The sequence below is a fragment of the Ceratotherium simum genome, chromosome X, assembly GCF_057802395.1.
Source record: "Ceratotherium simum simum isolate JZ-2026a chromosome X, ASM5780239v1, whole genome shotgun sequence".
Taxonomy (NCBI): Eukaryota; Metazoa; Chordata; class Mammalia; order Perissodactyla; family Rhinocerotidae; genus Ceratotherium; species Ceratotherium simum.
This window is the reverse complement of record NC_141940.1, coordinates 109,332,296-109,354,240: the sequence shown is the minus strand read 5'-3', so window position 1 is coordinate 109,354,240 and position 21,945 is coordinate 109,332,296. Positions and strand designations below refer to the sequence as shown.

At 38.8% G+C, this 21,945-nt stretch overlaps 1 protein-coding gene across 3 annotated transcripts in view; it reads right to left on the bottom strand.

The window, feature by feature from the left end:
• PCYT1B (phosphate cytidylyltransferase 1B, choline) overlaps nucleotides 1–21,945 on the bottom strand; it is a 99,815-nt gene that overhangs the window by 2,515 nt on the left and 75,355 nt on the right. The window contains exon 8 of one of the 3 annotated variants that reach the window (XM_087427112.1): nucleotides 11,420–20,598. The exons of the other annotated variants lie outside the window; for them this stretch is intronic. Coding sequence (XP_087283238.1) covers nucleotides 20,482–20,598 — 117 coding nt within the window. The 3' untranslated portion in view covers nucleotides 11,420–20,481. Of the gene's footprint in view, nucleotides 1–11,419; nucleotides 20,599–21,945 lie in introns of those variants that run through there. 3 annotated transcript variants of the gene reach the window in all.

Here is a 21,945-nt window from a genome sequence, read left to right as displayed (position 1 = left end):
ACTACTACTGAGCCCCCTGGCGACCAGCTGCTGCACAGAGGGTGGTCATGTCAGAGCTGGCGCTTCAGTGATGCATCGGAATATGGGGTTGAGGTGGGGAGCGAGCTTGTGGGGCTGATGGAGGGCTCGCTTTCCAAGTAGAGGGCGCTAAGTAGAGGGTACTAGGTACAATTGCTTGGTGGGACTAGAAGCTCGAGTGCCTGTTGGGTGGCAGGAGCCTGGGGCTGAGTACCAGAAGGAAGCTGGATTTTTTTCCCCAAGAGCCCCTGGAAGATTTTAATCAAGGGATGAGTATGATTAGATTTATGTTTTAGAACTATCTTTGGCTGTGAGCATAAAAGCAAAGAAAGAAACCATAAAGGAAAAGAGGATGTTTGGCTATATAAAAATTTAAAACTGTCCCTAAAAAAAGCACCATGAAATAAGGTAAAAAGCAAATTAAAAAATAGGGGAACATTTTTCCAACATTTAACTACAAATTATGGATCTTAGTATATAAACAGAGCTTACAAATCAAAAAGAAGGTAAAAACTTTCATAGAAAAACGAGCATATGGCATACACAAGCAATTCACAGAGGACTTATAAATGAACTACAAAAAATGTTCAGCATCACTAGTAATCAAACAAATGCAAAATGATTGAAGTGAGATACCTTTAGATAAATCAAATCACTAAAGATTTTTATCTTCCCAACTTAAAAAAATTTTTTTCCAGTTTTATTGAGATATAATTGACATACAGGACTGTATAAGTTTAAAGTGTACAGCATAATGATTTGATTTATATATCATGAAATGATTACCACAATAAGTTGACATCATCATCTCATATAGATATAAAAAAATTTTTTTTCCTGGTGATGGGAACTCATAGGATCTACTCTCTTTAACAACTCGCATATATACCGTACAGCAGTGTTAACTATAGTCACCATGCTGTACACTACATCCCTATACTTACTTATAACTGGAAATTTGTACCTTTGGCTACCTTCATCCAATTCCCCCCCAACTCCCTGCCTCTGGTAACCACAAATCTGATCTCTTTTTCCATGAGTGTTTTTTTTTTCATTAAGATTCCACATATAAGTGAGATCATACAGTATTTGTCTTCTGTGTCTGACTTATTTCACTTAGCATAATGCTTTCAAGGTCCATCCATGTTGTTGCAAATGGTAGGATTTCCTCCTTTTTATAGCTGAATAATAGTCAGTTGTATTTATATACCACATTTTCTTTATCCGTTCATCCGTCAATGGACACGTAGGTTGCTTTTATATCTTGGCTATTTAAATAATGCTGCTATGAACATGGGGGTGCAGATATCTCTTTGAGTTAGTGTTTTCATTTCCTTTGGATATATTTCCAGAAGTGGAATTGCTGGATCATATGGTAGTGCTAGTTTTAATTTTTTGAGGAGCCTCCATTATGTTTTCCATAGTGTCGATACCAATTTACAATCCCACCAATAATGCGTAGGGGTTCCCTTTTTTCCACATCCTTGCTAGCATTTATTATTTCTTGTCTTTTTGATGCTAGCCATTCTAATGGGCGTGAGGTGATATCTCATTGTGGTTTTGATTGGCCATTTCCCTATTGATTAGTGATGTTGAGCAACCTTTTCATGTACCTGTTGGCCATTCATGTATCTTCTTTGGAAAAATGTCTATTCGAGTCCTTTGCCCATTTTTAAATTGGATTATTTGTTTTTTTGCTATTGAGCTGTATGAGTTCTTTATCTATTTTGGATATTAGCCCCTTATCAGATATGTGTTTTGCATATATTTTTCCCATTCTGTAGGTTGTCTTTTCATTTTGTTGATGGTCGCTTTTGCTGTGCAGAAGCTTTTTTGTTTGATGTAGTCCCACTTATTTTTGCTTTTGTTGCTTGTGCTTTTGGTGTCATATCCAAAAAATCATTGCCAAGACCTATGTCAAGGAGCTTTTCTCCTATGTTTTCTTCTAGGATTTTTATGGTTTCGGTCTTACATTGAAGTCTTTAATCCATTTTGAGTTAATTTTTGTGAGTGGTGTGAGATAGGGGTCTAGTTTCATTCTTTTACATGTGACTGTTCAATTTTCCCAGCACCGGTTTGTTCCTCTTTTCCTGGTTCCTTAAGGCATAATGTTGTTTGAGACCTTTCTGTGTATTAATGTAGGCATTTATTGCTATGAAATTCCTCCTTAGAACTGCTTTTGCTACAACCCATAAGTTTATGTTGTGTTTCCATTTGTGTTTGTCTCAAGATACTTTGTAATTTCTCCTTTGATCCACTGGTTGTTCAAGATAATGTTTAATTTCCATGTATTCATGAATTTTCCAGTTTACCTCCTATTATTGATTTCCAGTTTCATACCATTGTGGTCAGAGAAGATTTAAATCATACCAAGTATCTTCTTGAATTTGCTACGACTTGTTATGTGGCCTAACATATGGTCTATCTTAGAAAATGTTCCATGTGTGCCTGAGAAGAATATGTATTCTGTTGTTAGATAGAATGTTCTGTACATGTCTGTTAGGTCCATTTGGTCTATAGTGTTGTTCAAATGTGCTACTTCCTTGTTGATTCTCTGTCTGGATGACCTCTCCATTGTTGAGAGGGGTACAGTCATGCATCATTTCACAACGGGGATACGTTCTAAGAAATGTGTCATTAGGTGATTTCTTCATTGTGTGAACATCATACAGTGTACTTACACAAACCTACATGGTATAGCCTACCACACAGCTAGGCTATATGGTATAGCTTATTGCTCCTAGGCTACAAACCTCTACAGCATGTTACTGTACTGAGTACTGTAGGTAATTATAACACAATGGTATTTGTGTACTGAAACATATCTAAACATAGAAAAGGTACAGTAAAAATATGGCATAAAAGATTTAAAAAATGGTACACTTGTATGGGGCACTTAACATGAATGGAGCTTGCAGGACTGGAAGTTTCTCTGGGTGAGTCAGTGGGTGAGTGGTGAGCGGATGTGAAGGCCTAGGACATTACTGTACACTACTGTAGACTTTATAAATACTGTACACTTAGGCTACACTAAATTCATTAAAAAAGTTTTCTTCAATAATAAATTAACCTTAACTTACTATAACTATTTTACTTTATAAACTTTTTAATTATTTGACTTAAAACACTTTGTATAGCTGTACAAAAATATTTTCTTTTTTATATCCTTATTCTATAAGCTTTTTTCTATTTTTAAAATTGTTTTTTTACTTTTTAAACTTTTTTGTTAAAAACTAAGACACAAACACACACATTAGCCTAGGCCTACACAGAGTTAGGATCATCAGTATCACTGTCTTCCACCTCCACATCTTGTCCCACTGGAAGGTCTTCAGGGGCAATAACACACATGGAGCTGTCATCTCCTATGATAACAACGCCTTCTTCCGGAATACCTCCTGAAGGACCTGCCTGAGGCTCTTCTTGAGGAGGTGTCACTCTTTTCAGAAATATGTCCATGGTGGTTTGCTTGGTTTGTTTCTCTTTTTCATCATAGATTTGCTTGTAAGCCGATAATGCACCATCAACATTCCTCTCTCTTAATGAAAACCTTTCGGTGTTGGGGTCCATGTTTTCAAACTTTTTAAGGAGCTCATTGAGGTCTAAAACAACTTCTGCTAAACCCTTCACTGTGAATTTTCTTGGGGGTTCTTTTTCTTCTCCTGCAGTTTCCTTTTCTCTTGCCTCTTCTTCAGCTGTGCGCTCCTGTTCCAGTTCCAACAACTCCTCATTAGTCCATTCCTCAGGAACCAGCTCTAGGAACTCCTCAACATCACCCTCATCCATACCCAGGGTAAAGTTGTTTGCCATCTCAACCACAACCTTGTTGATTTTTTGCAACCTCCTCATCCTTGGCAAATCCTTTGAAGCCATGGACAAACCTCTTGAGTGTCTTCTTCCAGATGCCATTCATACATTCCTTGGTGACACTACCCCAAGCCCAAGTAAGGTTCTTGATGCAGTCATAGATGTTGTAATCCTTCCATAATTGTATCTGTGTCTTCTCAGTGTCTTCCTCAGTTGTGAGTATAGCCTGGGCAAAGGGCCTCCTCAGGTTGTAGGCCTTAAAAGCTGCTATAACTCCTCGATCCATTGGTTGGATCAAAGAGGTGGTATTTGGAGGAAGAAATGCTGCTTTGATATTGGGATGAAAATTACAAATAAAAAGAGGACGTCCAGGAGCATCATCAACAATAAGCAAAATCTTGAAAGGTGTGTTATTCTCCAAACATGACTTCTCCATTTTTTTGGCACAGCAATTCAGGAGGGCATCTTGGAAGAGGAGCTGGGTCATCCATGACTTCTTATTGCTCCTATAGTACGCTGGCAGTGTGTGCTTATTGATATGCTTGAAGGCCCTGGGGTTCTCACTGTGCCAGATCACAAAGGGTCTCAATTTGTAGCCTGCAACATTGCCCCCAAGCAAGACTGTCATCCTATCCTTAAAAGCCTCGAAACCTGGCACTGACTTGGCCTCCTAATGGATGAAAGTCCTTTCAGGCATCTGTTTCCAGAATAGGGAGGTTTCATCCATACTGAGTACTTGCTCTGGCAAGTAATTTTCCTCAACAATCAGCTTTATCTAGAATTTCCGAAAATTCTTCAGCTGCCTTCACATCACCACTTGCAGACTCACCACTCACTTTCACATTATGTAATGAACAACGATTCTTGAATTGTATAAAACACCCAGAGCTAGCAGTAAAGTCAACATGGTAGTCTGGTCCAGACTTTTCTTTCAACATTGCAAACAAATCTTTTGCTTTGGCAGTGATCATCATGGTGCTGAGAGGGATACATTTCTGTTTCTGATCTTCAATCCAGGTCATTAGAAGTTTCTCCATGTCTCATATAGGCCCTTCTCAAATTTTTGTTAGTCTTGTTGCCTTCAATGAAGCAGATCCTTTAACAGCTTCAATCACTTTGTTCTTGTTCTTCAAGATTGTACCTATGGTGAAATGGGACATGCCTGACTGGTGAGCAATAACCATCGCTGATTTTCCACCTTTGTAATCCTTAATCACTTTTAATTTTGTTTCCACGTCAATCACTTAACATAGCCTCTTATTGGTGAAATTAGCAGTGGATTTTGTATGCTTTAGGGACCATGATGAATAAGACAACACAAGATTAAATCAAGTACAAGAGAAACTGATGCAACCAAGAGATGGGGTAAACACAAGATGTATGAGGCTGCTGCCAGTGTAACAAGGCATACTGTTTTGCAGTAAACTTTTTTCATAAGTAGAAAGAGTATACTCTAAAATAATGATAAAAGTATAGTATAGTAAATATATAAACCAGTAATGTAGTTGTCTATTATCATTATCAAGTATTATGTATCGTACATAATTGTATTGATATACTTTTATACAACTGGCAGCGCAGTAGGTTTGTTTATACCAGCATCATCACAAACATGTGAGTAATGCGTTGTGCTGTGATGTTACAACAGCTATGACATCACTAGGCAACAGGAACTTTTCAGCTCCATTATAATTTGTTGGGACTACCATCGTATATGCAGTTCATTGTCGAATGAAACATCATTATGTAGTGCATGACTGTACTAACGTCCCCAAATATCATTGTATTGCTGTTTATTCTTTATTTAGCTGTTAGGTTTTGCTTTATATATTTGGGTGCTCCAATATTGGGTGCATAAATATTTATAATTGTTATATATTCTTGATAGATTGACCTCTTTATCATTATGTAATAACTTTTGTTTCTTTTTACCATTTTAGTTTAAAGTCTATTTTGTCTGACATAAGTATAGCTACCTCTGCTTTTTTTGGATATCATTTGCTTGAAATATCTTTTTCCTTCCCTTCACTCTCAGTCTATGTGTATCTTTAAGACTAAAGTGAGTCTCTTGTGGCCAGCATATAATTGGACCTTGTTTTTTTTCATCCATTCAGCCATTCTGTCTTTTGATTGTAGAATTTAATCCATTTACATTTAAAGTAATTATTAATAGTAAGGACTTACTATCACCATTTTGTTAATGGTTTTCTGCCTGTTTTGTAGGTCCATTATTCTTTATTTTGTATCCTGCTGTCTTCTTTTGTGATTTGATGTCTTTTGATATTATACTTTGACTTCTCTATCATGTTCTTTTGTCTAACTACTACGGATTTTTCTCTTGTGGTTACCATGAGGCTTACATAGAATATCTTAAAATTATAACACCCTATTTTAAACTGATAACTTCAATAGAATTCCTAAACTTTACACGTTTACTTCTCCTCCCCCTCACATTTTAGGTTATTGATGTTACAGTTAATATATTTTTTATATTGCATAACCAATAACAGATTATTGCAGCTATGGTTATATTTACTAATTTGTTTTCTAACTTTTAAACTAGAGTTGTTAAGTAAATTATGCACCATGTTATAGAATCTAACTTTGACTATATATTTATCATTACCAGTGAGTTTTATGCTACCTTCTTATGTTTTTACAATGTTTATTAGTGTCCTTGTACTCAAAGAACTCTCTTTAGCATTTCTTGTAAGGCAAGTCTAGTGGTGATGAACTTCCTCAGCTTTTGTCTTCAGGTTCAACCTATTTGAGGTCTTTTGTGCCTCATGGATCTGGATGTCTATTTCTCTCCCCAGGTTTGGGAAGTTTTCGGCCATTATTGCTTTCAATATACTTTCTATCCCTTTCTCTTTCTCTTCTCTTTCTGGAATTCTCATAATGCAGACATTGTTTCTTTTGATTGTGTCCTATAAGTCCTTAGGCTTTCTTCACTCTGTTTCATTCATTTTTCATTTTGGTCCTCTGACTGGATAATTTCAAATGTCCTGTCTTCTAGGCCACTGATTCCTTCTTCTGCATGGTTGAGTTTACTTTTGAAGCTCTCTGTTGAATTCTTTAGTCCAGTCATTGTATTTTTCAGTTCTAGGATTTCTGTTTGTTTGTTTGTTTGTTTGTTTGTTTGTTTTTGATGGTTTCTATTTCTTTGTTGAATTTCTCATTTTGTTCATGCATTGTTTTCCTAATTGTGTTCAGTTGTCTGGGTGTTCTTGTAGTTCACCAAACTTCTTTAAGAGAATTATTGTGAATTCTTTGTCAGATAGTTCAGAGATCGCCATTTCTTTAGGATCAGTTATTGGAGCTTAATTAGTTTCCTTTGGTGGTGTCATGTTTACCAGATTTTTCACAATCCTTGATTCCTTACATTGGTATCTCTGCATTTGAGTTAAGTGGTCTCCTCTCCCAGACTTTACAGGTTTGCTTTGGTAGAGATAGTTCTTCACCAGTCAGCTCAGTTTGAGTTTCTGGACATGTCTGCTGGTAATGCCCTTGGGCAGATGGGGTTTCCTATCAGGGTCTATTTTTGGGCAAGGCCACTGCCTGAGCTCTGAGGTCATGGAGTGGGTGCTATTAGCTGGGTAGGACTGCTGGTTTGGTTCCCTGCCCATGTGAGGCTGTAAAATGGGCTCTGTGGTTGCCTGGGTCCTCTGGTCAGACTTACTAGATGGTCAGGACTGGTCCTCATTATTTGGGGACCTGAATCAGGCAAGATTGTGTACTGAATTTCCTAGCCAGATGGGGCCACTGGTTTTCCTCTGCAGATGGAGAGAGCTATGGGCTGTGCTCTGTGTTCAAGTGCTACTGTAAGCAGGACTATTGGATGGGCTATGCAGCTTCCTGTGTGCTCTGGTTAGGTTCCCTGGTCAGGCCAGCCAAAAGCTGCATTCAGCAATGGGTGGGGCTATGAATTAGTTTCCCTGCCTGGACACAGTGGGAGAACTAGATCCAAGGCTGGAAAGGCTCTTTGTGGTCTTGACTCAAGCCTACCTGTGCCCCAAGCTCCCTGCCTGAACAGAGCCACTGACTTTGCTCTGCAGACTACCAGCTCTGCCTGCCAGACTCTGCTCAAGTCTTGCTGGGATATCCAGCTTTCTAGGTGTTATAGCCAGGCTTTCTGGTTGGGTGGGACTGGGAGCATCACTCAGCAGTGGATGAGGCTATATATAACTCAGCTCCCTTGCATGGGCAGGACAGGAGGGCCAGCTCCAAGCAGGCTCCCAGTTTTTCCCTGGTCAGGCCTTCTGGTCAGGAGGGACCAGGAGTTATACTCAGCAGTGGGTAGGCTATGAATTAGCTCCCCTGCCTGAGCAGAGCTGGGGAACCCTCCACACCTGGCACTGGCTTTGCAGGCAATGAGCTCTGCCTGCTGTACTCTGTTCAAGCGTTGCTGGCCTATGTAGCTGCCAGGTGTTCTTGCCAGCCTTTTTGGTTGGGTGGGGCTGGGAACTTCACTCAGCAGTGGATGGGGCTATGACTCAGCTCCCCTGCCAGGGCAGAGGCAGACCAGGCTCTAAGGCTAGAAAATCTTTGTTTGAGGACCCGAATCAGGCAGACCTGCACCCCACCAACTTCCCTGGTCAGACTGTGCCATGACTTGGTTCTGCAGATGAGCAAAGCTGCTGGTTGGGACTACTACTTGGGTGCTGCAGGTAAGAACTTGGTCTGCCGAGATCCGAGTGCTGGTTGTTTCAAGCCCCTCCCCATTCCTCCATCACGATGAGAGTCCCAGTGGTCAAGTTCCACAGATTCCCCTGCAATCCCCATGGGGCAAGACCAGAGTGGGGGCTTCCAAGAAGTGACCTACAATGCTGGTGGAGCTGGATGTCCACCCAGGGCTCTCTTGACCCACTGGAGGAACTGTAGGCTCAGGGGAGACCTCTGGACAGCATGGTGAGGTGCCGACCTGGGGGAGGGGCAATGTGGTTAGCGTGTAGCTATTTCATAGTGAAAAGGATTTTGGAACAGTATGTTCTGCATGATCCCAGTTTTGTAAAAGGAAATACATACATGTAGATGGAAACAAAATTGGGGTGATACCCCCAAAATATTAAGAGTGACTACTCTGGGAGATGAGACTGTAGGTGATTTTTAGTCTTTTTAAAATTTTTTTCTTTACTTTCTTTTTTTTTTTTTGTTAATAATTTTATTTATTTATTTATTTTCTCCCCCAAAGCCCCAGTAGATAGTTGTATGTCATAGCTGCACATCCTTCCATTTGCTGTATGTGGGATGCGGCCCCAACATGGCCGGAGAAGCAGCGCGTCGGTGCGCACCCGGGATCCGAACCCGGGCCGCCAGCAGCAGAGCGCACGCACTTAACCGCCAAGCCACGGGGCCGGCCCCTCTTTACTTTCTAATAGTTGTGTAATGAACATACATTACTTTTATCATCATAAAAAAGTAATATGGTAGAAAAAAAGAAAGATAATCAAGGCAAGGCGCTTATACTGAAGGGCGTATAATGACACGGGTGAGAAAATATTAAAGCCTCAGGCACATCATCATTTCCCCCCCAGTACTCATTTTCCCTTTATAAGTTCTAGCCCATTACTTTTTAGAATCTCAAGTCTCCTCTAGCAGATATAATACAGAAGACTTGCTGATCACTAAGATCCTTTCCAGATTGAAAATTCCACAATTCTACAAATACACCAATTATTGACCTTCCATTAAAGGCATTGACAACTCTGCCAAAAGACATCCAATTCCACTCAATCAAACAGAAAAAAATGCTGTAGTACAACAGCATTACCTTATATTAAGCCCATTTATAAGACAAAATCAAATGCCAAAAGATAGGGTGACCTATTATTAACAGCAACATTAAAAAAAAATCCTTGAACTTGTAGCAGGCACTTTAAAATATGTGTTTTTATTACTCTAATCTTTAAGTATCTTTTTAGTGGCAGCCATTATCCCTCCTGCTGTTAACGGATTGTCAGCATTTCCATTAGAAGCTTACTTTCTGAGGAATCTACAACATGTCTACTGTAGTTTGCCTCAAGATCATAACTGAGAATAGTTTGCCTAAGGGGATGAAATAATTTGAATCCTCAATGATAAACAATGGTGTCGCACTTCATAAAATGCAATATCCATGCAAAACAACTCTGCGTCTTGATTTGCAAGCTCTCTGATCTGTTTCTGCTGCATTTTGAAGGATGGTTCCCCAGCAAAGGAGCTGAATTGAATCAGGTCAGAAGACAGTTTGTAATGAGCTTCCTGGGAAGAAAAGCACTTTAGAAATGTAACAAATAATGAAGACCATTGCATGGCATTTTCAAAAAGAAAAGGTATTTAAATTCAGTCTTTTACTGTATTAAGAGGTTTCCATGTATAACGTTTTCTTCTAAGAAAATAATCCCATTTATAGTCCTGTCCAAATGAAGGTAATTTTCTATTTCCCCTCCTACAAAGTTTTCCCTTTTAAGAAGTTCTAACATCTAGTGAGGCAGTAAATGTCTTGACAAATGCCTTTAAAGGTTTTAGATTTTCAGATATATTCTGGCATCTCTGCTAAAAAAAGAAACAAAAATATCTTAGTTACATCTGGTTTGGACCTCTGGTAAGCAAGATGGAACTCAATGAGAGAGTTTCAGTTCTGGCCAAAACAATAAACAACAACTAACCCTTACACAGTGCCTGACCCATGCCTGGGTGCCAGGCACTGTAAAGGGCTTTAAAGTATGAAACAACTTAATCCTCCCAACAACCCTAGGAGGCAGCTGAGTGGTAAATGAACTTGCCCAAGGCTACCCAGCTAGGAAGGGAGCCCCTGCTCACGACCAACTCTCTGTCATTAGCCACTTTCATCGTAAGAAGCTTTTCATGTTTACTCATGTTTTACTTGCGCATTTGTTGGAAGACAAATTTTTGAAACCAACTGTCAGAAAGACTCAAATGGGAAATCTAATTCAGATCCACAAACTGAATTTTATATTTCTTAAAATCAAAACGGTCTTAAAAATTAGCAGTGCCATTAGGATGGCGATTATAAAAAACAAACAGAAAACAATAAGTGCTGGAGAGGATGTGGAGAAACTGGAACCCTTGTGCATCATGGTGGGAATGTAAAATTGTACAGCTGCTGTGGAAAACAGTATGGCAGTTCCTCAAAAAAATTAAAAGTAGAATTAGTGTATGATTTAGCAATTCTACTTCTGGGTATATACCCAAAAGAATTGAAAGCAGAGACTTAAGCAGATACTTGTATAGCAACATTCATAGCAGCATTATTCACAACAGGCAAAAGGTGGAAACAATCCAAATGTCCATTGATGGATGAATGGATAAACAAAATGTGGTATATATAAATAACATCACATTGTATATATATGTGTGTGTGTCTATATATGTATATGTGTATGTATATATACACACAATGGGATTTGTTTTTGGTAGCATGAGGTAGAGTATTTCCATTATGGATGTTGAATAGGAACATTTTGTCTGTTACAAAGTATTATGGAGAGTTTTCCTGGCATGGAGAATCTGGAAGTTGACCAAGGATTCATTCCTTCAACAAACATTTACTGACAGCACACTATGTATGGTTCAGGAATTAATTTAAGCCCTGAGGATACAGCAGTAAACAATAGAGAAATAAAAGTCTATGCTCATGTTTATTTTTTTTTATTAAGGTATAATTGACATATAACATTATATTAGTTTCAGGTGTACAATATAATAATTCAATATTTGTATATATTGAGAAATGATCACCACAATAAGTTTAGTTAACACCTGTCACCACACATAGCTACAAATTTTTGTGTGTGATGAGAACTTTTAAGATTTACTCTCTTAGCAAGTTTCAAATATGCAATACAGTATTATAGTCACCATGCTGTACATTATATCCCTATGACTTATTTATTTTATAACTGAAAGTTTGTATCTTTGGACCCCCTTCACCCATTTTGCCCACCCTCTAACCCCTGCCTCTAGCAACCACCAATCTGTTCTCTCTATCTATGAGCTCTGTTAGGTTTTTGTGTGTGTGTGTGGGGAAGATCGGCCCTGAGCTAACATCCGTTGCCAATCTTCCTTGTTTTTTGCTGAGAAAGATTAGCCCTGAGCTACCATCTGTGCCCATCTTCCTCTATTTTGTATATGGGATGCCGCCACAGCATGGCTTGATGAACAGTGCATAGGTTCACGCCCGGGATCCAAACCTATGAACCCCAGGCTGCTGAAGTGGAGCATGCCAACTTAACCACTATGTCACCGGGCCGGCCCCCTGTTTTGTTTTGTTTTTTAGATTCTATATATAAGTGAGATCATATAGTATTTGTCTTTGTCTATCTGACTTATTTAATTGGCATAATGCCCTGAAGGTCCATCCATGTTGTAACAAATGACAAGATTTCCTTTTTTATGGCTGAATAATACTCCATTGTATATATATACCACATCTTCTTTATCCATTCATCCATTGATAGACACTTAGGTTGTTTCCATATCGTGGCTATTGTAAATAATGCTGCAGTGAACATGGAGGTGCAGATATCTTTTCAAGTTAGTGTTTTCATTTTCTCCAGATAAATACCCAGAACTGAAATTGCTGGATCGTATGGTAGTTCTATTTTTAATTTTTTGAGGAGCCTCCCTACTGTTCTCCATAGTGGCTCCACCAATTGACATTCCCACCAACAGTGCACAAAGGTTCTCTTTTCTCCACATCCTCGCCAACACTTGTTGTCTCTTGTCTTTTTGATAATAGCCATTCTAACAGGTGTGAGGTGATATTGTGGTTTCGATTTGCATTTCCCTGATGATTACTGATGTTGAGCACCTTTTCACGTACCTGTTGGCCATCTGTATGTTGTCTTTGCAAAAATGTCTCTTCAGGTCCTCTGCCCATTTTTTAATTGGATTTTTTTTTCTATTGGGTTGGATGAGTTCTTCATATATTTTGGATATTAACCCCTTATCAGATTTTGTTTTATTGGTTTCCTTTGCTGTGCAGCTTTTTAGTTTGCTGCAGTCCCACTTGTTTATTTTTTATTTTGTTGCCTTTGCTTTTAGAGTCAAATCCAAAAAATCATCACCAAGACGGATGTCAAGAAGCTTACTGCCTATGTTTTCTTCTAGGAGTTTAATGGTTTCAGGTCTTACATTCAAGTCTTTAATCCATTTTGAGTTAGTTTTTGTGTATGGTGTAAGATAGTGGTCCTGTTTCTTTTTCTTTGCATGTGGCTATCAAGTTTTCCCAGCACCATTTCTTGAAGAGATTGTCCTTTCTCCACTGTATATTCTTGGCTCCTCTGTTATAAATTAATTCACCATATATGTGTGGGTTTATTTCTGGGCTTTCTATTCTGTTCCATTGATCTATGTGTCTGTTTTGATTACTATTGCTTTGTAATATAGTTCAAAATCAAGGAGCATAATGCCTCCAGCTTTGTTGCTGTTTCTCAAGATTGCTTTGGCTATTTGGGGTCTTTTGTGGTTCCACACAAATTTTAAATGCCATTCATATTTTAATAGGGATTGCATCGAATCTATAAACTGCTTTGAGTAGTATGGACATTTTAACAATATTAATTCTTCCCATCCATGAGCACAAACTATCTTTCCATTTATGTGTGTCTTCAGTTTCTTTCATCAGTGTCATATAGTTTTCAGTGTACAGGTCTTTCATTTCCTTGGTTAAATTTATTCCCAGGTATTTTATTCTTTTTGATGCAGTTGTAAATGGGATTGTTTTCTTAATTTCTCTTTTTGATAGTTTTTATTAGTGTATAGAAACACAACAGATTTTTGTATATTGATTTTGTATCCTGCAACTTTACTGAATTTGTTTTAGTTCTAACAGTTTTTTGGTGGGGTTTTCTATATATAATATCATGTCATCTGCAAACAATGACAGCTTTACTTCTTCCTTTCCAATTTGGATGCCTTTTATTTCTTTTTCTTGCCTAATTGCTCTGGCTAGGACTTCCAACACTATGTTGAATAAAAGTGGCAAGAGTGAGCATCCTTGTTTTGTTCCTGATCTCAAAGGAAAAGCTTTCACCTATTCACTATTGAGTATGATGTCTGCTATGGGCTTGTCATACATGGCCTTTATTACACTGAGCTACATTCCTTTTATACCCACTTTGTTGTGAGTTTTTATCATAAATGGATGTTGAATTTTGTCAAATGCTTTTTCTCCGTCTATTGAGATGAACATGACTTATACGCTTCATTCTGTTAATGTGGTATATCACCTTGATTTGTGAGTGTTGAACCATCCTTGCATCACGGGAATAAATCCCACTTGATCATGGTATATGATCCTTTTAATGTATTGTTGAACTTGGTTTGCTAATATTTTGTTGAGGATTTTTGCATCTATGTTCATCAGGGATCCTGGCCTGTGATTTTCTTTTCTTGTGGTGTCCTTGTCTGGTTTTGGTAGCAGGGTAATGCTGGCCTTGTAAAATGAGTTTGGAAGTGTTCCCTCCCCTTCTATTTTTTCTGGAAGAGTTTGAGAAGGATTAGTATTAATTCTTCTTTAAATGTTTGGTAGAATTCACCAAATTTGGTCCTGGACTTTTGTTTGTTGGGAGGTTTTTGATTACTGATTCAATCTCCTCACTGGTAATTGGTCGGTTCAGATTTTCCATTTCTTCATGATTCAGTCTGGATAAGTTATATGTTACTAGGAATTTATCCATTTCTTCTAGATTGTCAAATTTGTTGGTATAAAATTTCTCATAGTAGTCTCTTATGATCCTTTGTATTTCTGTAGTATCAGTTGTCACATCTCCTCTTTCATTTCTGATTTTGAGTCTTCTCTCTTTTTTTCTTGGTGAGCCTAACTAAAGATTTGTCAATTATGTTTATCTTTTCAAAGAACTAGCTCTTAGTTTCATTGCTCTTTTCTGTTGTCTGTTTAGTCACTATTTATTTCTGTTCTGGTCTTTGTTATTTTCTTCCTTTTACTAACTTTAGGCTTCATTTGTTCTTTTTCTAGTTCTTTGAGGTGTAAGTTAGGTTGTTTGAGATTTTTCTTGTTTCTTCATATAGGCATTTATTGCTATGAATTTCTCTCTTAGAACTGCTTTTGCTCTATCCCATAAGTTTTAGTATGTTCTATTTACATTTTCATTTGTCTCAAGGTATTTTTTTTTTACTTCTCTTTTGATTTCTTCTTTGACTTATTGGTTGTTCATTACCATGTTGATTAATCTCCACATATTTGTGAATTTTCCAATTTTCTTCTTGTAATTGATTTCCAGTTTCATACCATTGTGGTCAGAAAAGATGCTTGATATAATTTCAATCTTCCCAAATTTATTAATACTTGTTTTGTGGCCTAACATATGATCTATCCTGGAGAGTGTTCCATGTGCACTTGACAAGAATGTGTATTCTGTTACTTTTGGATGGAATATTCTGTATATATCTGTTAAGTCCATCTGGTCTAATGTGTCATTTAAGGCTGAGGTTTCCTCATTGATTTTCTGTCTGAATGACCTATCTATTGATGAAAGGGGGGTATTAAAGTCCACTACTATTATTGTATTGCTGTCTATTTCTCTCTTTAGATCTGTTAATAATTGCTTTATATATTTAGGTGCTCCTATGTTGGGTGTATAAATATTTACAAATGTTATATCTGCTTATTGGATTGACCCCTTTATCATTAAATAATGCCTTTGTCACTCATTACAGTCTTTGTTTTAAAGTCTGTTTTGTCTGATATAAGTATTGCTACCCAAGCTTTATTTTGATTTCCATTTGCATGGAATACCTTTTCCCATCCCTTCACTTTCAGTCTGTGTGTGTCCTTACATCTGAAGTGAGTTTCTTGTAGGCAGCATATAGATGGGTCTTATTTTTTTTATCCATCCAGCCACTCTGTCTTTTGATTGGAGAATTTAATCCATTTACATTTAAGGTAATTATTGATAGGTAAGTACTTATTGCTATTTTGTTAATTTTTTTCTGGCTGTTTTGTAGTTCCTCTGTTCCTTTCTTCTCTTCTTGCTCTCTTCCTTTGTGATTTGATGATTTTCTTTAGTGGTATGCTTAGATTCCTTTCTCTTTATCTTTTGTGTATCTATTACAGGTTTTTACTTTGTGATTACTATGAGGCTTACATGTAACAATGTATATTTATAAAGGTCTGTTTAAGTTGATAACAACTTAAGTTTGAACACATTCTAAAGCTCTACATTTTTACTCTCCTCCTACCCGACTTTTTTTTTTGTGAGTAAGATCAGCCCTGAGCTAACATAGATGGTTGTATGTTAACTATCTATGTAGTTGACATAGATGGTTGCATGTCAACTATCTATGTAATTGACATAGATAGTTGTATGTGATAGTTGCACATCCTTCTAGTTGCTGTATGTGGGATGCCACCTCAGCATGGCCACACAAGCGGTGCGTCAGTGTGTGCCCAGGATCCAAACCCAGACCGCCAGTAGCGGAGCGCATGCACTTAACTGCTAAGTCACAGGGCCAGCCCCCTGACATTTTGTTTTTGATGTCACCTTTTATATCTTTGCATTTTGTATATCCTTTAACTAATTATTGTACTTATAGTTATTTTTACTACTTTTGTCTTGTACCCTTCATACTAGCTTCATAAGTGATTAATCCACCACCTTTACAACATTAGATTATTCTAAATTTTACTATATATTTACCTTTACCAGTGAGATTTATACTTTCATATGTTTTCCTGTTACTGATTAGCACCTTTTCTTTTCAGCTTAAAGAAGTCCCTCTACCATTTCTTCTAAGGCTGGTTTAGTGGTGGTGAACTCCTTTAGCTTTTGCTTGTCTGGAAAACTCGCTCTCTCCTTCAATTCTAAATGACAACTTTGCCTGGTATAGTATTCTTGGTTGGAAGTTTTTTTTTTCTTTCAGTACTTTGAATATATTATGCCACTACCTTCTGGCCCGCAAAGTTTCTGCTGAAAAATCAGCTGATAGTCTTATGGGGGGGGTCCCTTGTACATAAGTTGTTTTTCTCTTGCTGCTTTTAAGATTCTCTTTCTCTTTAACTTTTGACATTTTAATTATAATGATGTCTCTTGGTGTGGGTCTTTTGGGATTCATCTTATTTGGAACTCTCTTGGCTTCCTGGATCTGGATCTCTGTTTCCTGCCCTGGGTTTGGGAAGTTTTCAGGCATTATTTCTTCCAATAAGTTTTCTCCCTCTTTCTCTCTATCTTCTCCTTCTGGGACCCCTATAGTGCAAATATTGGTCCACTTGATGTGGGCCCTGTAAGCCCCTTACACTATCTTCACTTTTTAAATTTTCCTTATTGCTGCTCTGATTGGGTGGGTTCCACTGCCCTGTCTTTGAGTTCACTGATCTTTTCTTCTGCTTTAGTCTGCTGTTGAAACCCTTTAGTGTATTTTTCAGTTCAGTTATTGTATCCTTCAGCTCTATGACTTCTATTTGGTACTTTCTTATATTTTGTCTTTGTTGAAGTTCTCACTGTGTTGATCCCTTCTTCTCCCAAGTTCGGTGAGCATCTTTATGACCATTATTTTGAATTCTTTATCAGGTAAATCACTTATCCCCATTTCATTGAGGACTTTTTCTGAGGTTTTATCTTGTTCTTTATTTTGGAACATATTCCTCAATTTCTTTATTTTCCTTGATTCTCTGTTTGGTTTCTGTACACTAGATAAACAGCCATCTCTCCAAATCTTGAAGGAGTGGCCTTGTGTAGGAGATAAACTTTATTGTTCAACCCTGCCCTAGCTCTTAGTTGTCTCTCAAACCTTTGTTTGTCCAAGCAGCCTATTTTATATTTAGTGGCTCACAGTAGTTGGGGGTAGTCTAAGACCCGTCAGTGTCCCAAAGCGTAGGATCTCAGTCAGCACTTAAATTCAAGCTGATTGGAAGCCAGACCCTCTGGCAACATCTTTTAAAGTATGCAAATATATACAGTTTTGTGGGACTGCAAGTGTAAGTCCTACTCACCACCAGAGCCGGGTGATCCAGAGGTGTCCCTTGGGCAGCAGTTGCAAAAATCAGGGTGCGAGACCAGTGTACAAGTTCCTTTCCTATAGATACCAGTGACGTGGAGCAAGGCAGATGGAGAACACAAAGATGGCATCCACTGGCCTCTGTCCTCAGAATGTACCTCAGTAGGTCCCTACATGTGTACAAAACCAGAGGCCTGCCCTTCAGGCCAAAGCTCTAGGACAAGCAAATAGGCCTCTTTTACTGAAACACCCCAGTCTTTCTGTCTACACAGTGCCCTGGGGGTGGCAGCCTGCCAAGAACTGTCTCTCCATTTGTTACAGTCCCATGGGACCCAGGAATGTGAGCCCTGCTAGCCACCAGAGCTAGGCAATCAAGGGGCATCCCCTGGCAGCAGCCACAAAAACCAGGGCACCAGACATGTGTACAATCTCCTCTCTGGGAGATACTGGTGCTCTGGAACATGGCAGAGGGAAAGTGTGAAGATAGCACCTTCCCTCAGAGGTTTCTGGAGAAGATTATAGTCAGTTCTTATATGTTTAATTAGAAGCCTGCCCCTCAGGCTGCAACTATGAAGATAAGCTAATAGTCATCTTTCACAGAAAGACTGGGCTCCTGGGTCTGTTGCCTATTGCTGTGCCCTGGGGATGGTAGCTGGTTGAGAACTCTTTCTCCATTAGACCTTTGAGCATAAGCCCCACTGGCCACCAGATCCAGGCAATCTAGAGGTGTTCCCTGGGTGGCAGCCACAAAAATCGGGATTCCAGAGGAGGAGACACCAGTGAGCTGGAACAAGGCAGAGGGAGAGCCCAAAGATGGTGCCCACCAGCCTCCATCCTGGAGAGTAACCCAGCAGGCCCCTAGATGTGTGTTAAATTAAATGACTGCCCCTCAGGCCGATGCTTTATGTAAAAGAGGCTTATTTGCTTATCTTAGTCTTTCACAATGGGATATCACTCAGCTTTAAAAAGGAATGAAATTCTGACATATGCTACAACATTGGTTGAACCTTGAAAACATTATGGTAAATGAAATAAGCCAGACACAAAAGGACAAATACTGTATGATTCTACTTATATGAGGTACCTTAGTAGTCAATTCATAGAGACAGAAAGTAGACACCATGGGGACCGGTGGGAGGGGGAGAAATGCAAAGTTATTATTTAACGGGTACAGAGTTTCAATATGGGATGATGAAAAAGTTCTGGAAATGGATGGTTGCACAACAATGTGAATGTATTTAATGCCACTGAACTACACACTTAAAATTTACCATTTTAACCATTTTTATGTTATGATATTTTACCACCATTTGAAAAAATTAGCAGTGGACCTCACATCATATAAATCTGTTCTTTCTAAAAAACGAACACATCATAAAGGTTTTTTTATCTTTTTATTTTTGTGAGGAAGATCAGCCCTGAGCTAACATCTGATGCCAATCCTCCTCTTTTTGCTGAGGAAGACCGGCCCTGAGCTAACATCTGTGCCCATCTTCCTCTACTTTATATGGGACGCCACCACGGCATGGCTTGACAAGCAGTGTGTTGATGCGCGCCCAGGATCCGAACCTGCGAACCCTGGGCCACTGAAGTGGAGCGCGCGCACTTAACCACTTGCACCACCAGGTTGCCCCCATAAAGGTTTTTTCAAAAAAAAAAGGTAATCTCATATCAGATGGCAAATGCCTATTCGGATTGGGGCAGAGGGTGTTTGTGGTCCAGGATGAACTAAAAACTTGCACCTGACGTAAGGTCATTCTCTCCTGGTGCTCCAGGAAAGGGTCTATGTTCACATGGTAAAATAAAATAGACCCACTTTCATTTCAAACAGGGAATGATTCCCTGTTTTCAGAGTCAGTGAAGGAATATAGTGGCAGATCATTCAAAACAATGCATTCTATTTAAACATTAGTACCCCAATCCCACATACGCTGTTCTTTAAAAACATTGTGTCTGCCCTGGGAATTCAGGCCCTTCGAACAAAAATAATAAAGTTTCACTAGGAAGACCTTACTCCAAAAGCAAACCCTGAAAGCTGATTCAGCATCCCCCAATCCTGGCTCCTTGACCCTCAATACCTTGGAAATGAACAGCGTCACCTCCAACATGGCAACAAAGCTTCAAAATTTAGCTCCTTTAAAGCCCCTCCCTTGAGACAATCTGTCTTTCAGAGACACACCCTCCAAAGAGAGGTAATGTCAAGTCTCTGTTGGTGTTACAGGCTATCTTCTGAGTATGAGTCAAGACTAGTTACAAGAATTAAGCAAGTATTTAAATAAGTAGAGTGGTAGATAATGAGATTGAAAAATAACATCTTGGGCTCTGATAATCCACCAATCAGACTGAATAAATGGGAAGAGATAATCTATTATAATGATGGAGAAGTAGATTGCTTGCTTCAAATTCTCAAAAGCAATTGTGGTAGCCAGCTGCCAAGATTGCCCCAACTCCTGGTATTCACATCGTTGTGTCGTATCCTCCCAAAATATACCAGGATTAGGCTGGGTGACTAATAGAATATGGCAGAAGTGATGGTTTGTCACTTCTGATATTAGGTCATAAAAGACTATAGTTTTTGGCTTATCATCCTTTCTCTATCACTCACTCTGGGGGAAGCCAGCTGCCACGTCATGAGGACACTTGGACAGCCTTGTGGAAAGGCCCACATGGTGAGGAACTGAGGTATCCAGTCAAGAGTCACGTGAGTGAATGTGGGAGAGGATCCTCCAGCTGACATCTTGACTGCAACTTCATGAGAGACCCCGAGTCATAACCATCCAGCTGAGCTGCTTCCTGATTCCTGACCTTGAGAAACTGTGTGAGATAATAAATGTTGTTTTTAAGTCACTAAGTTTTGGAGTAACTTGTTACACATCAATAGATAATATAGCCATGGACACCATGATTTCTGCTTGCTTAGGAAGAAGGCCGACAGTACCTCTCCTGAATCTAGATGACCTGGCTTAAAGTGCCATTTTGGCAACTAGCTTTGTCACAAAGCCTTAGAGGGGTTTTGGTAGACCTCAGTTTCTCCACAATGCTACACCCTGACCAAAGGAGAGTGAAGCAAAGTGACTGCATCCTGTGGACATTCCCATCATGAAGGATGCAGTGATGGCTGGGAGAAGAGGCTTGGCCCCAGGGTCCATGTCCATCCCAGTACCTCCAAAGTCCAGTGAGACCATAGGAAAGTTTCATAATTTTTCTAGGCACTTGTTTCTTTATAATACTACCTTCTTGTGTGGTTAAAATGGGTAGGGTAGATACAAAAGGACTTTGGAAAAAGAGTTTAACCTGCTATACAACTTCTAGACAACAATAACAACATCATGAGCATTACCACCAGCACTTTCTACTCAGGGATGGAGTATAAGGGTTTGGATTTTGTAGTTCTCAATATCAAACATAAGGTCACTTGGGGAGACTGAAATACTCTATACCACGAGGAGCAAATGCAAATATTCCTTGGGGCCAGGTGGGCAGTGTAAATGTGTGTGTCAGGTTAGAGGAGGTGACAGGTTAGGAACAGTGGGGAATGGTGTGGACGCAGCAAACTAGAGAGTTCATGCCCTCCCTAAAAGAAATTTTAAAACATTGTTGAGGGCCAAGCAAAGTAAGGTTGCATACTGCATTTGATCCAACAAGCACTAAATTGTAACCAAGCCTTGTATTCAGCACCATAAGCAATAAAAGGCTAAGGGTATACATCTATAGTGATCTATCTATATCAATATCTATAGTGATCTATCAATATAGATATCAACAATATAGATATCAACAATATAGATATATATCAATATAGATCACCATAGATATAGAGAATTTAGGCCTCACCATATCCTTTGCAGTTGTTGGAAGGTTCTGTGAATAGGTCTTTATCACACATCCATCCATTCATACATTTATTCAATCCAGAAACATTTATGGAGTACCCCCTATAAGTTACATACTATGCTGCATACCAATCCTCTCTTACCAATTTTTGTACCTTAAATTCCTCTATTTTGTGCCTTTCCAAGTTTGGGTTATCTGTATCAGTACTGTATTTGCAGGTAATGCAGATCCTCTATTTTAAGAAATGAGTTCCAGTCCCAAATCCACAAATAAAGAATTATTATAATAATAGCATATTCATGAAAAGCAAATTACTTATCTTGGCGT